Source organism: Arachis stenosperma, chromosome 6 (genome assembly GCF_014773155.1).
Source record: "Arachis stenosperma cultivar V10309 chromosome 6, arast.V10309.gnm1.PFL2, whole genome shotgun sequence".
Lineage (NCBI taxonomy): Eukaryota > Viridiplantae > Streptophyta > Magnoliopsida > Fabales > Fabaceae > Arachis > Arachis stenosperma.
In genome coordinates, this window is record NC_080382.1 from 12,777,453 (window position 1) to 12,792,645 (window position 15,193).

A 15,193-nucleotide genomic window follows, 5' to 3' on the forward strand; every position below is an offset into this window, starting at 1 on the left:
GATATATTTTCTCTGAAGTCAAAACAATTAAACTAATGCTAGAAATTCTGGTACCTTGTTCTGTTAGTATATATAGGCAACTTCCATAATATTGGAAGCACTTTTCTCAGAAATTTCATTGAAGTAATGCTTCGGATTATGAACCCTTTAAATTCGTTTGAGGTTCATCAATTATTTCATAGGCCCAATTTAGTTGACTTTTATTGATTTGTTGAGGGTGCAGATTTAGCTTCATAGCTATTGGGATTATGGAGAATTATCAGCAAGGAAAGGAGATTGAGAAGTTCACATGGGTAATTGAAAATTTCTCAAAGAAGAACACCAAGAAGCTACGATCCAAGTCCTTCCAAGTTGGTGGTTGTAAATGGTAATAGATACTTGTTAATTGTTACATATGGTTCATATATATATAGTTTTTATTTAATTGGAGATATTATATAGGTAACTCAATTTAGAGAAATGTTGATATTTTTGTTAATCTTAGGCAGATACATGTGCATCGAATAGAAAAAGCAAAAGGTATGGAGTATTTATCATTGTATTTGAAGGTTGGAGGTTCTGTACCATCATTTGGATGGAGCAAATATGCATATTTCAGTTTAGCTCTAATTAATCATATGGATCCCCAAAAGTCAGTTGTAAGAGGTAATGCATGTTACATTAATGAATGGTTACTTTTAATTTTCTTTCTTTATATGTCACTGTTGTTATGATTATTAACCTTGAATCAAAATTCATAATAGTATAAAATTACATTAACACCCTTATCTATATTATATGTAAATTATAATTTATTAATGATAAGGGATAAATGTGTAATTTTATTCATATGTGTTACATTTCTTTTCATTTTCATCTCATTTGTGGGAAGAAAATAATTTAGTGGGCCCACACAATTTTTTTTCTTTCCTTCCTATTTTCTCTTCTCATCCAAACAACAAAAACTTACTTTTCCATCCATTTTCTTTTTTCCCATTTTCTTTCCCTTCAAATTCCCTCAATCCAAACAATGTGTAGTGTATGTAACATAATTATGAGTTGACTTTTTACCTGAAAATATCTTAGTATAAAAATATTATGTAAAATAAAATACATATTATATTAAATAATTTAATTAAATATATAAAATTTTCTTATAGTTTTAATGATCATCTTTATATGAAATATTAGAAGAGTTCAATTTTAATATTCTGACAACGTAAAACATTTTACAACAATCGTGTAATTCTTTTAGATGATCATTCACGCAGTTAATGTAAAAAGTATTTTTTTTTATTGATGTATCGTTATACAATTAGATGCACGTATAAAATTACTTTATACTGATAGTGCGTCAAAATTAAATTCATATTAAAATGTATTTAATTTCTAATGTTTGCAATAATATATAATATTGTGCAGAGACACAACAGAAGTTCAATGCTGGATACCGTAGCTGGGGTTCAAGCTTTGTGGCTCTGAATGACTTCTATGATCCTAAACAAGGATATCTCCTCAACAATGTTTGCATCATTGAAGTCCGAATCTCTGTCTCCGATGTTGCATTTGACACCAACATTTTTAATATTAGTAATACTAATAATAATGTCTCATCATCTACTCATCACTCTAATAATCAAACTTCAAATGAGACACTGAGCCGTTCAACTTCCACCACAACCCAAGAAGATGATGTTAATGGAATAACAACATCACAACCTAATTCAGATGATGTAGTACACTATGTGCCTACAGCACCACCTCTATTATATCCTACTATTATATGTGATGATGAACCTTTAGTAGTGCCCTTAAACACTACTACTCTTAGTGAGATTCTAGATGTGAAAAGTTTAGGAGAAGAAGAAAAAGCTTATGTTCCCTTGTTGGAAGAGGTATGTTCATGGCACCCTTCGCTGATCCAAAGCCAAATGAGAAAGAGTCCGAAATTCATTCAATGGGCATTCATAGCATTAGGTCAAGTTCTACATTTCCTCAAGACAACAAAGGCAAAGGACATGGACGAGAATGCATTCAACAAACTCCAATGTCTTTGGGAGGAGCTTCAGTTGTTCGGATTCGAGCTGAGTTGGTTGGAGCCGCATGTTGAATCTGCATTGGACATGAAAGGTTACTTGGAAAGAGTGAAGACCCTAAAGGAGAATGTTATTGGTTTGGAGATTGAGATGAAGATGCTCAGAGCCAAAATGGCTGTGGCAGAAATCGATCTTGAGTTGGCAAAGAGAGACTTGGAAATGGCAGAGGTACAAATGGGATTTGAAGAAAAGGACATGGATAAGGAACTGGGATATGGTTATGGTTATGGCTATGTCATATCTTAATTATTTCCATATTGCACCCACCATACACAATAATTTCGTTCTGCTTATGTACCAATCTATTATATTTATAAGATAAATATTGCATTTGGTATTAAAAACAGGAAAAATGACACAGCACAATTAATTTACTAGTGTATTAATAGGCACAAAAACTAAAAGGTGATGAGCTTTCTCATATAAATGCTTTCTAATCCTATCGACTTCTGTTATTAACATTGTTCAATAACAAATAGCTACAAATACCTTTATCGTTACAAAGAGAAGGTATATGCAGATTTTACACTCAAGCTTCAAATGGGAATGGATCACAGAATTTAAAACCTCAAAGACAGTTCATTGAAATTACTGAGACTTTTATAACTAGCTATGTGCTTTCTTCCTGTCCTCTTCATGAAACACAGTTCTTCACTGGTTTTCACATCTACAATACTCTGTACGATAGTATTCCATCAATTGGTTCAACAACCAACCGGTTCATGCGCACCAAAACCAGCAAATATGATCTTGCTTTAGGACCTGAAAAGCGAAAAAAATAAAATACAATGTTGGTGGAAATGTTCATATAAATTTATGATAATGGATTTTATGGAAAGGCTAATGCATTTTAATGGGTAATCTCGCAGTGTTATTTTGTGGTGGTTGAATAAGAAAAAGAAAAAACAGATAAGGGCAGAGATGGAACAGTTTGACTACCTAAATCAAATGAAGGGATTTCATCTTGCCGGAAGTAGTTGCCTCCATTGGTTTTCTTCCTGAGGCTTGAATTGATTTTATCAACAGCTACAAGTAAATCCTAGGAGATCAAGTTGAACAAAGAACCCCCAAAAAAAGTGTTAAATAGATCAAGTAAATGCACACACGACTGTGAAGACAGACAAATTACTAGAGTTTAAAGAACACTAAAGAACAATAATCCATGTAAATTGTAAAGAAACATCTAGTTAGACACAAAGAACCTCACCTCCCATGTCACTAGACCCTTCATGTAGCCAGGAAGACATTCAAATTCTCTTTCCGATATCTTTATAAGAGAGCTGGAAGGTTCAGCTGACTCTAAATTCTCCTTGTTTGCCTCTAAATTTAGTTTAAAAATAATACATTAAAAAAAAAAAAAAATCTCTTCGTGGCTTATGGTGGGATTTGAAGTATTGAAGCAAGAAAGAAAACTATTACCATCAGATAAGAAATTCCTCCCCTCAGATGCCACTATTTTGTCTACAACAGGTTGCTGCTGCAGCTTAAACTCTTGATCCCTGTTCAACCATTGCTCAGAAAATGAGAAACTTGCAGCAATCATCTACAGAAATGTGGAAATAATATTCACAACTTTTAACTTACTTCTCAGGTTCTTGTGGAAATAAATCAGCAGCACCGGTGCAAGAAAATAAGATAGTGGTACAAATAGAGTTAGTAACAAACAAATAATTAAAGCAAAAGTTTTGTTTTCATGAAATCAACATCAACATGACCACAAGACCAGATCAAGTGACATCCCTTTTAACCAGAAAATGAAGAATATTGGAACCAAAACATATGCATGAAATTCTCACAACCAACAAGAAAGCCAATGGAGGCAAGTGGCATATCAGTATCACTAACCTCCAGATGCTAACGTGGCCAGACAAGCATCTGAGAGTCCAAGTTGTTTCAAACTCATAGATTCATCAAATCTGAAGAGAATTAGATTAAGGGACAGACACCAATAAAATCAAACGGAATGAAAATATCATATCGTCATCTAATCTTTTCAGTTTTCATAGCTTCAATACAGAATTTCTGAAAACATAGTACAGAAATAAATCAAATGGATCAAAATGTAAAACACAATCATATGTGAATTGATTTTGGTATCATTCAGGGTGGCAGATCAACATAATTTCACTATTTCATCTTCAGAATTTTTTGTTTTCATTTTTTTCAGTTCTATGTTAAAAATTATTCAGGAGCCAAAAATCGGAGAAGGATACAAATCATCTTCGTTGAAGCTAGAATCCGGCACAGGAGCTAGAATCTCTCCTTCTTCTTCTTCATCATCCTCTTCATCCTCAAAATCTGGAGCTAATTCCCGAAATGGAAAATTCTCAATCCAACAAAACAAAGGAAGGGAAAAAATGCAAAATAAAAATGGAAAGAGGAGCGAGAAGAGGAAGTAAGAAGCACCTGGAACGTAGCCGTAGCTGCTCTTGAGACGATCTTCGAGTTCAAGTAGATCGGAGTGGTTTTTCTTATAGAGTTCGTTGCAGTGACCTAACAGCTCTTCGAAGGAGACGGTGCCGAACGACATCGAGTCCAGGAGCTCGAGGTCGGCGGCGGAGGTGGATACGCGGCGGTTAAGGGATTGAACGAAGGTGGAAGATGCAGAATCTGCGATGAACAGTGCAATTAAAATTACAAATTTCGAGTGCTGAGATGGTTGAAGATTGATTTGAATTTGAATTTGAATTTTGTGGAAAGATTTACCGAGAGGAATGGGGCGGCGATCTATAGATAATTTGAGAGCATCGGAATTGGACTGAAGTTGGTTGCAGAATGATGCCAGCGCGTTGCAGAATTTCCATATTGCATCCTCCGACATCGTCTTCTTTCTCTCTCTCTCTCTCTGCAACAACTGTGAATAATGAATACCCCTTTGCAGCTCCTTCTCGAAGAAGAGGAGTTCGGCGGGAATTTCAAATTTCTCAAAAAGAAAGTAGTAAAGAAAATTGAGTATGTCAGCTCGTGAAGCGCCTGTAGCTCAGTGGATAGAGCGTCTGTTTCCTAAGCAGAAAGTCGTAGGTTCGACCCCTACCTGGCGCGATTTAGCTTTATATTTCTTTTTATATTTTTCACAATGTTTTATGTTTATGCACAGTTGCACACACTACTCTTATTAGTGGATCTATATTTCACAATGTTTTATGTTTATGCTAATGTGAAAGACAATTTACCGATTATTATTACATAAAAGTGGATCCACCATCCACAAAATGGGTTTAGCCTCCACCTTAAGCCAGGCGTCCACGAATTGGGTTGAGGTGCCATTATGTGAAAGGCGCTCAAGAAATGGGCATTTAAGGCAGGGCACCCATGAATTAGACCAAATCCTAGGAGATACAAACGAAATGGCAACTCAATTGTACCCCACACGAATTGGAGCAACTCAGGTGCACCTCTCGCGAAATAGAGCATGGATTTCGTTATATATAGGGCTGGGGCCGCCAGTTTGAAACCACAGTTGGAAATTATTGTTGTGTCTTCGAGTAATCCATCTCCAACCACTCTCTTCTATCTTCAACAACTCTCTCCCATCTCCATCTCTTCACCTTCTTTATAAAATACTCTAGTTGGTACGTTGTTGTGCCTATGACTTTTGAAAATATCTACATTATTGTATATCCTAATGGAGAAATTTCTCATACATCTAAAGGTATTACATTTGTTTGTGACGATCCACTGTGGATAATGACCCCGCCCCAAAAATCATTGCAAGAGCTGAAAAATTTGATCCTTATGAATACTGGTATGGTCGGAAAGAAGAAAATCATGAAGTTGACTTACAAAATGCCAGTTGCAATCGCCAACTCGTTTGCGTATCAAAAAATGCAGATTAAATCTGACCAACAAGTTTCGATGATGTTTTCTTACCATCGGAGCATTGGAAGTATCTACTCGTTGGAACTATGTGTGAATCTTCAAGATGTTGGAGGAAGCTCCTCTAGTTCCAATAATGTGGAGCAAGCTCGAAAATTCGGTGCGGCAGATTTGCTGCCAGGTCAGGAGATTGTAAGAGCTCGTAGTCCAACCTTCAACGCCTTTGTGACGCCTGGTCAGACTGTAGCAAATCGTCGTTCACGTCCCTCCCCTTCTAACCGTGTTCTATCCCCATAAAGTATTGTTGACAGGTTGGCAAAAACTTCTGATGAAGATGAGATCGAAGATGATAGTGGTGAAAAAGCAGAGGTGGTTCCCGAAACCCAATCGGTTTACCGCGAGAGGGATGTTTCAAATCGTGTCGAATCGGTTGGTGTGCGAGGGGTGGTGGATCATCTAGCGGTACCCCAGGCCACTATCTGTCTTTAAATCTCGGTGCCATGATGTCGACCACCGCTGAAGACACACCGAGTAACTATGCTTTGTCCGGTGAGATGGAGTTGGAGGTTGATTTGAAATTTCTAAATATAGAAACTGCGATGCTTGCTATAAAGAACTACAACATTCGAAGAAGTGCGGAATACAAGGTGGTAGAGTCAGATCAAGCTAGGTATGTCTGCAAATGCAAGCAGTTTGGGGACTAATGTCGTTGAATGGTATGGGTTACAAAGACAATGGCCTCCAGATTTTGGGTAATTCGAAAATACGAAGGGTTCCACAGTTGTTTGGCAAGCTCCATGTCTCAAGATCATGCTCAGCTTGATAGCAACGTCATCTGCCAGCATATATTCCCCATGGTTCATGCAGATGCTACTATTTGCATTAAGGGGTTGCAAGGATCAGTCGAGGCAGCCTACGGGTACAAGGTGTTTTACAAGAAGGTTTAGCACGCAAAACAGAAGACAATTGCCAAAATTTATGGTGATTGAGAGGAGTCATACGACCAGCTTCGGAGATATCTCAATGCACTGCAAGCTTTTGTTCCAGGTACTTTTGCCAGTTGAAAGTTACGGTAATTTATAAGTTGGAGTCCTTATGGTGTGGTTCTAATTAAGTGTAGTCGTGTCAGGCACAATTGTTAACCTCCAAACACGACCGAACTATGTCGGCAATACATTGGACCGTCACAGTGTCATGTTTCATCAGGTTTTTTTGTCGTTTCCGTCCTGTGTTGAAGCCTTCAAGTACTGTAAGCCACTAGTCTCCGTAGACGGAGCACACTTGTATGGTAAGTACACAGGGACCCTGTTGATGGGCATCATGCAGGACGGGAATAACAACATCCTGCCCGTTGCTTTTGCGATTGTCGAAAGGGAGAACACGGAGTCGTGGTTCTTTTTTCTTTTGAATCTCAGGAGACATGTAGCGATTCAACCAGGGATACTGCTTATCTCTAATCGGCATGCAGCAATAAAGGCTACTTTAGAGCGGGCTGGGTGTGGATGGGAACACAATGTGTACTGTGTGAGACATATTGCCTCTAACTTTGCAACCAGTTTCAAGAGCAAGGAAACAAAAAGGCACCTAGTCAACATGGCGTATTCTAAGCCACAAAATCAGGTACAATACTACCTTGAGTTAATTAGCAACGAGGACCCGAAGGTTAGAGCCGCCGAAGTAGTTGCAGCATCGTGATGAGACCCAACGATATGGTCACATGACAACCAACCTGTCGGAATGTATCAACTCTATTCTCAAGGGAACCCGTAACCTTCTAGTTTGTGCTATTGTGAAGTCTACTTACCATCGTCTTAATGCATTATTTGTCAAGAAGGGTTGCGAGGCACAAGCACAGATCGCATGCGGTCAAGTTTTTTCGCAATTCCTGCAGAAAGCTATACTGACAAACAGAGAAGGTATTTCCCATATGCTTGTGATTTCGTATGACAGAGCCACGTCTATCTTCACAGTCGATGAGATAGCGGCCGTCGGGGTCCAGTTGCGTTTCAGGGTTTACCTAGAACATGGCAGATGTGACTGTGGATAATTCAAGGCATTGCACTATCCATGTGCTCATGCGTTGGCAGCATGCATGCGCACACACAAGGCTTGATTGGCAGCCTTATGTCGTGCCAGTCTATCGTGTTGAGAGCGTGTTTTAGGTTTACCAGATGAAATTTCCTCTAATGCCGGACGAGGAGTTGTGGCCTCCATACGAAGATGAACGGCTTGTCCCCAATCCCCATCTCCGAAGAACAATGGAAGGATGTCCAGTGTCGACAAGGATCAGGAATGAGATGGACGAGGTAGAGCCAGGACCTGGAAAGCAATGCGGACTTTGCAGGCAACCGGGTCATACAAGACGGAACTGTCCGCATATATCTTCCACTTAGACTTTGCATGTTCTCCAGGGTTGTATTTCCTATAAGTTGATTTGAATTTTACATTGTAACGAAACATGTGTCTTGTTGGTTGTTAATTTCTTAAAGCGCCGAATGTGTTGCTTGTGTTAACTCTTGTTTTAATCTTACTAAGTTCAAGTGAACCCTAAGCAACATTCAATACATAAATTTGGAAATAAGAAACAACAAAGTACATAAACCTTAATACGAAGTACATGAAACTAAATACAAGGTACATGGAAGATAATACAAAGTACATGAAACTAAAAATGAACTACATGATACATGAAGAGCACCCTTAAAATTACACTGACCGATATTAAATAACACCAAAATTATTTATACTGAAAAAAGTAGAAACAAAATTGACAACAAAGAATCATTGAAACTAACCTTGTGAATCAAATGTGCGGCAATATAAACCTCGTCTAGCCGATTTAAATTTTCCTCGACGTTACTACCACCACCGTCGCCCATGTTATGCTTTTCTAATCAAACCACAATATAAAATTATTAACCAAAACACACTTTTTTTCCCCTCTCCTCCACAATTTATGATTTTCATCCCTCTCTTCCACCGATTTTCATTTCATGCTACACTTGGTCCCTCCCCTCCTCCCCTTTATATACACACCAAGTCACTTGCCCCTACCATGCCACAATATGTACCCAATGCATGTTTGTACTGGACTGCAACAACCTGAAACTTGCAGCCTTCACCATAAACCTGCACCATTTCGTTGCTGCCGCCATAGGCTTGGTTATTTCGTGGGTGCCGCAACAGATGTGGCCCAACTCGTGGATGCCAAAAGCGAGATGCTCCATTTCGCATGCGTAGCCCTTGATGTCGCCATTTCGCTGCTGCCTCCAATGATGTGCAGTCCTCCATTTCGCGGGTGGCAGGATTGAAATGGTGGTCAACACTTCTCCTGTCAGCTTTGGATCCATTTCATAGGGGGCATCTATGAAATGGTTGCTAAACCCATTTCATGGGTGGTGACTGTCTGACCGAGAGTTAGTTCTACACATTTTGATAACAATTTTGAGGGGTGCGTATTTAAGGAAATAATGTTTTTTGTTTATTTATTTCAATAAAAAAACCTAAAAATGGATAACAACTTCTTTTATATTAAGTTTTATTTTCTCTTTTAATGTTGTTATTCCAATAATTTTGATTATTTGACAAACTTTAAAAATTAACTAATTAATTTTTAGTAAAAAAATTTTAAAAATAAAAATAATAAGTTGTTTTATAAGATTTGAATTTATTTTTTAATATTCTTGTGTTGTTCTTGAATATCATTTTTAATTTATTATTATTTATTTGTATTTAATAGTGACTGTTTTATTAGCATAAGTTTTTCTATTTCTTTTTTTTAATGGATATGCACTATGCACTACAACCGTCACAACCAATTAAGACTATAACTCCCCATTATTAATTAAATATAAACATCCAATAAACATATCATAATAATAATATCAATAATAACAAATTTTAAGTTACAAATATTCAAATTTTATACTATTTAATCTATTTACATATTATACATATGACTCTTATTATTAATTTATTATTACTTTATTCTTAATCAATTTTTTCTAATTCTAATTTTTTTAATTATTTCTGAACTATAGAACATCTCAAAATTACACAATGAAACACCATCCTTTAAATAGTATGGTGACAAACGGGCCTAAATCTGTCGAGTTAGCCCACATAACCCGCTAAAAAAGGCAGATCAGGTTAAAAAATTGGGACCGCCAAATAGCAAAAGCCTGTCTAACCCGTACCGCTTAAATCGCAGGTTTTGGCAGGGCGGGGCAGACTTACCCGCCGGGCTTAATCTTTTTTGGAAAGGGGTATTTTTATTATTTTTTTTGCCAAAATCCAACTTCCCCCAACCCAACTTACAAGAGAATGAAGATAAAAATTGAGTGTTTTGGATTATGTTTATTTTGTTTTAGAGACAATATTTATAATTATGTTTTGAATTATGTTTATTTTGTTTTGAAAACAATATTTATAATTACAAAGACTTTAATATTTGTGAATATAAAAATTATAATTTGTTTATACCTTTAAAAATTATAATAGTCTATCTACTTAATATACTAAAACTGGGTTTTCCCCCAGCTACTAAAGGTGACGTGTCGATCTCTCATGCCTCCGTTTTCCCTCCAAAACGAATAAAATTTTTTTTCTATTCTGAATTATTTTATTGTAATTATATTATAATTAATACTAAATGAATAATATATAATTATACTAATTTAGCAACATATCTTCATTATAATTATATCAAATCAATATTTAATGCACTATTAAATTACTTATCAATTATCAATTAAAAATACTTTTAATAATTTTAATGATAATAATAATATCAATAATAGTAGTAATAATAATAATAATAAATCTTTGTTACCCGATTCACGTATATCAAATAATTTTTTTAAATTATTTTATAAAAAATATCTTTAATATAATTATATTGTAATTAATATTTAATGAATAATATATAATTATACTAATTTAGAAACATATCTTCATTATAATTGTATCAAATCAAAATTTAATGCATTATTAAAAAATTATCTTAATAATAAGTAATTTACATATTTATTTTTGTTTTACTAAAGTCTATATATAGTGTTTTCCTGTGGTACATGAATCTAAATTTGAGAGTCAATTCATAATTTTATATTTAGTGGTTTTTTTACTACTTCATAGAATAAGAATGTATTCTTCGTTTTTTATTGAAGTTGATCCTTTTAAGGTACAATTTATAATTTTTTATAATATTTTTTATATACTCATTCTATTATATTATTCTTTTGATAATTTTTTATTTGTTTTTACTCTAAGTTATTCTTATCGTCTAATGTTCCAGTTCGATTGTCTTTTGCCACAATCATTTACAATGCATCACATCCATGAAATACCTCATCAAATTGTCTTCATTGATTCGGGTTCCAACTACATGGATGTAAGCGTTCAAAGAAGAGGCAATAGTCTCTACTTTATCGAAGGATGGTTGGATCTACTCACCTATTATGACCAACCCAATGGAATGTGGTTAAAGTTAGATTTCTTAGGAGGAGCTTGATTTTGGATTGAGGAATTGCATCCACGGAATTTTATAGGGCAAGTTCAAGTTCCATCCCCTCCATGCTTTTTACGTCTGTCCGAAAATCTTCGGAGTGGAGCACATAATGAAATTGAATTCCCTCAGTTTCAGTTCAGTTTTGCTAAATTCGTGACAAATTCAGATATGCAATTTCAACGATTGGTAATATATTTAAATTTTTTTAGTTTAAGTTGTTCATTATTAGAATAATTTTTTTAACATATTTTGATTTTTTTCAGAAATTACCAGCTTTCTTTTGCATGCATGCAATGCCATTGAGGGGAATAAGAGTTAGTTTGGTTTCTCGGTGTGACAATTCTATATCTTGCCGCATTGCATGGATAGCGGATGATGAAGCTTATCTAACAAGAGGATGGTTTGATTTTACACGAATTCTAAATATTAAAACTTACGATGTTATTTCAGTTGGTTGTCGTTACAAGAATGATTCTATTCTATACATGACTAAGGACTATAATAGGTTCAATATTGTTTAGGTAATTTGGTTTTACTATTAGTATTTGATTAAATTATAATTATAGAATTTTAAATTATTGCCTCAATTTATATATTACGATGATTTTTTGTGGATTTGCTATTTTTAAATAATTTAATAAAATGAAGTAGTGTCAGATATTATTAAGTTTATTTTTATCCTTTATTTCTTTATTTGTATTTTCATTATATTTGACAAAAAATGAACCTACACATATATTAAATCGTTGACCTAAAGACAATTTATTTGCCAATAAAAACAGATTTTATTTATAATTAGAATAAAATTTATTTGCCAATAATCGGTGGATAAAATTAAAATTACACCTGTGTCATATAATTATAATTGATTAATTGGTATAAAATGAAATTATACCCGTGTCATGAGTAATAATCTAAATAATTATATCTTAACAAAATATAATTTGAAATAATTTATAAACAATTATCTTAAAAAAATAATTATTTAATAATTGATTTAAAAATCAATGCAAAAAATAATTATTAATAATAGTATTATTAATTGGGTAAATAATATAATTTCAAATTATTACTTGAAATATAAATAATATATGGAAATCTATTGAGTAAATTAATGATTATGCACCTTAATAATTTGACATTTATTACTCAATTAACCAGTTAATTGAATTAGTAATAACAATTTCCAATTTCAAATTTTGTATATTAAGTAGTTATTAAAAACTGGGTAATAACGATTTACACGGGAAAATCATTGATAAATTCAATTAACCATATAGAAGATAATATACTAACAATTTTAGTATATTATTTATGGCAAGCGAAATTATTTTTCCTCAGATTTTCTATTAAAATTGAAATTAGTAATAGTTTAAAAAAAGCTTATTAATAAAATTACTAATAGTCACAACACAAGATATATATTTTCTATATATTATTTAAAAAATATAATGAAACATGAATAATGAACGAGTATATTATTTCTTCGACTAGATAATTAATGCAAAATCGAGTACCCTTTTTTATTCGATTGAGGTCATATTCTATTTGGTGAAAGTTTCAATCACCTTAATTAAATTCTGTATTTGTGCCTTAACTTATACAGGTAGTAATATGATACATATTATTTGGTATATCTAAGTAGTTATTTTTCATAGCGGAGATGTAAAAAATCATATTAAGGTTTATTGCCAAATAATTAGTGGATGAATAATAGTAGATTATATTATTTTGGGAAAGTATTTTCATTATAATTATATCAAATCAATATTTAATTATGATAAAATATGTTAATTATAATTATATCATAGAATTATAATAATTACGATATTTATGTTATATATTTTAATCATTTATGTACGTAAATAATTAAAAATCAAAATATAACTCGTGCCATGCAAGATTAAATAAGATATATAATAACATAGATGATTTGTTACTTATACTGATTAAATATAATAAATACATATTAATTTAGTTAAAAAAATCACTGTCTCCTATGTTTTTCTATTTATTTTTTTAATTCATTAAATCCAATCAATTATAATAAATTAATTATATCAACTAATTAATTCAATCAATTATTTTCTAATTTATTTTTTGAATTCAATAAATCAAATAAAATTAATTATACTAATTATTTGTATTGACTAATTGATTTGATTAATTCTTAAAAATATTTTTATTTAATTTATTTTATTTATTTAAATATAACTAATTAATTATTTAATTTTATTAAGATAAATATCAAATTCTATTTCTAATATAAAAATACAAAATTTTATTCATTCTATTTTTATTTTACCACTATAAAAGACCATATATACTAGAAGAAAATATCATTCATTTACCAATTACTCTTTCATTGGGTAGCTTTTACAACAATTCTTTTTCTTCCTATGAGGCGCCGTCACAAGAAGGCAACTATCATGAACACAAATCAGCACACACTCTTCAACTCCCGTACTCATCATTTAGAGCAATATATGATACGTTATCCATTAAGCATTTATAGACCATGGTGTTATCATGTTTGCATAAATAAATAAAAAATCCATAATTAATCTTAAGTCATTTATCTATTTGTGTGGTATATTGTAGTGTAAAATTATTTTTAATTTGTGTTGTGCAATGATATTATGGTTTAATTTAAGCTTTTATTTTAGAATTGTGTTATGATTTTATCTCATCCTTTTTTCTTAGATATTAAGTTGATGTATTTTTATTTATTATTATTGAAGCAGATGTGATATAAAATTTGTAAAAAAAGAAATTTACATTCAATTTATTTTATTGTAGTCTTCTATTCTTCTATTTTCTATTCTTTTATTCATTTTATTTTCTTTTTAAATATCATATAATTTATTATAATTTATACCAATTAATTAATTATAATACATTATATCAGTTAGTTTAATTCATTAATTTATAATATACATGATAAAATAGATCATTTGTTACTTATACGTTTATTTTTCTAAAATCTAAATTTAAATAATTATATTTTCAGTTTTTTTATGAACAAAATATTATTAATAATGAATAATAATTAACCATTCATACTTTTAATTAAAGTGTTTGAATGATTTTTATATTTATTAATATTAATTATTGATTACTTTTTCATAAATAAATTATATTATAATTTTATGTTAGTTCATAATTGATTAATGATTAATGTTTATAAAGCTATGTTACTCTAAATTTTATATTTTATAAATATTTTATTTAAACATAATTTTTTTAACATAAAAATGTATTATTTTTAATAATATCATAATTTTATATTTTTTAATTATTCTAAATGAATATTTTATCAAATACTAATTAAAGCTATTCTTCCATTTGCTTTTACTAATATATTTTCTAACTATTATATAAAATTAAAATCGTATTAATGAATTTAATATTAAAGTTAATTTGGCTTTTTATTATTTAGAGTGTTTTTCAATCAATAATTTTATACTCTTTACTTTTTTTTAGTTTCATTTTGAATTTTAATTTAGTACTCAAAGGTTGTAAAATTCTATTGATACTAAAATAAAGTTACAAAAGGGTCCATAGGGTAGAATAAGTAATATAATATGATATCCACATTGCAACATTCAAATGAAACAACTTAAGATCTAAAATGTTTATCTTTCTCTTTTTCGCTGTCTATTATATTATCTATCCTATCGTCATATAGAAATCGAATTTTTACCTTTAATGATAGAATGAACGTAGCATGCTTCTGTATTATTTTATTTAACTCATTAAAGTCAATTTATTATGATGAATTAATTATATCAAC

General features: G+C 31.9%; 2 protein-coding genes and 1 non-coding gene across 4 annotated transcripts; 2 read left to right on the forward strand and 1 right to left on the reverse strand.

Moving 5' to 3' along the window:
• The first annotated feature begins 47 nt into the window (after positions 1-47).
• Positions 48-2,516, forward strand: LOC130933074 (MATH domain and coiled-coil domain-containing protein At3g58270-like). Of its 2 annotated transcripts, none has more exons than XM_057862583.1 (3): positions 48-367; positions 485-645; positions 1,402-2,516. In XM_057862583.1, exons 1-3 carry the CDS (start codon positions 249-251, stop codon positions 2,319-2,321), a joined length of 1,200 nt encoding a protein of 399 aa, XP_057718566.1. In that variant the 5' UTR covers positions 48-248; the 3' UTR covers positions 2,322-2,516. The 2 variants fall into 2 exon arrangements, with proteins under 2 accessions (XP_057718566.1, XP_057718567.1); XM_057862584.1 differs by having other exon boundaries at positions 223-367; positions 489-645.
• A 100-nt stretch (positions 2,517-2,616) lies between these two features.
• LOC130933692 (uncharacterized) lies at positions 2,617-4,904 on the reverse strand. The gene is made up of 9 exons (XM_057863312.1): positions 4,782-4,904; positions 4,482-4,685; positions 4,289-4,379; positions 3,921-3,991; positions 3,660-3,711; positions 3,495-3,574; positions 3,283-3,395; positions 3,015-3,114; positions 2,617-2,837 (listed from the first exon to the last, which is right to left on the reverse strand). Exons 1-9 carry the CDS (start codon positions 4,894-4,896, stop codon positions 2,743-2,745), a joined length of 921 nt encoding a protein of 306 aa, XP_057719295.1. The 5' UTR covers positions 4,897-4,904; the 3' UTR covers positions 2,617-2,742.
• Positions 4,905-5,044: 140 nt separating this feature from the next.
• Positions 5,045-5,117, forward strand: TRNAR-CCU (transfer RNA arginine (anticodon CCU)). The gene has a single exon. It is a non-coding gene; the product is annotated as a tRNA-Arg (tRNA).
• The last annotated feature ends 10,076 nt before the right edge of the window (positions 5,118-15,193 follow it).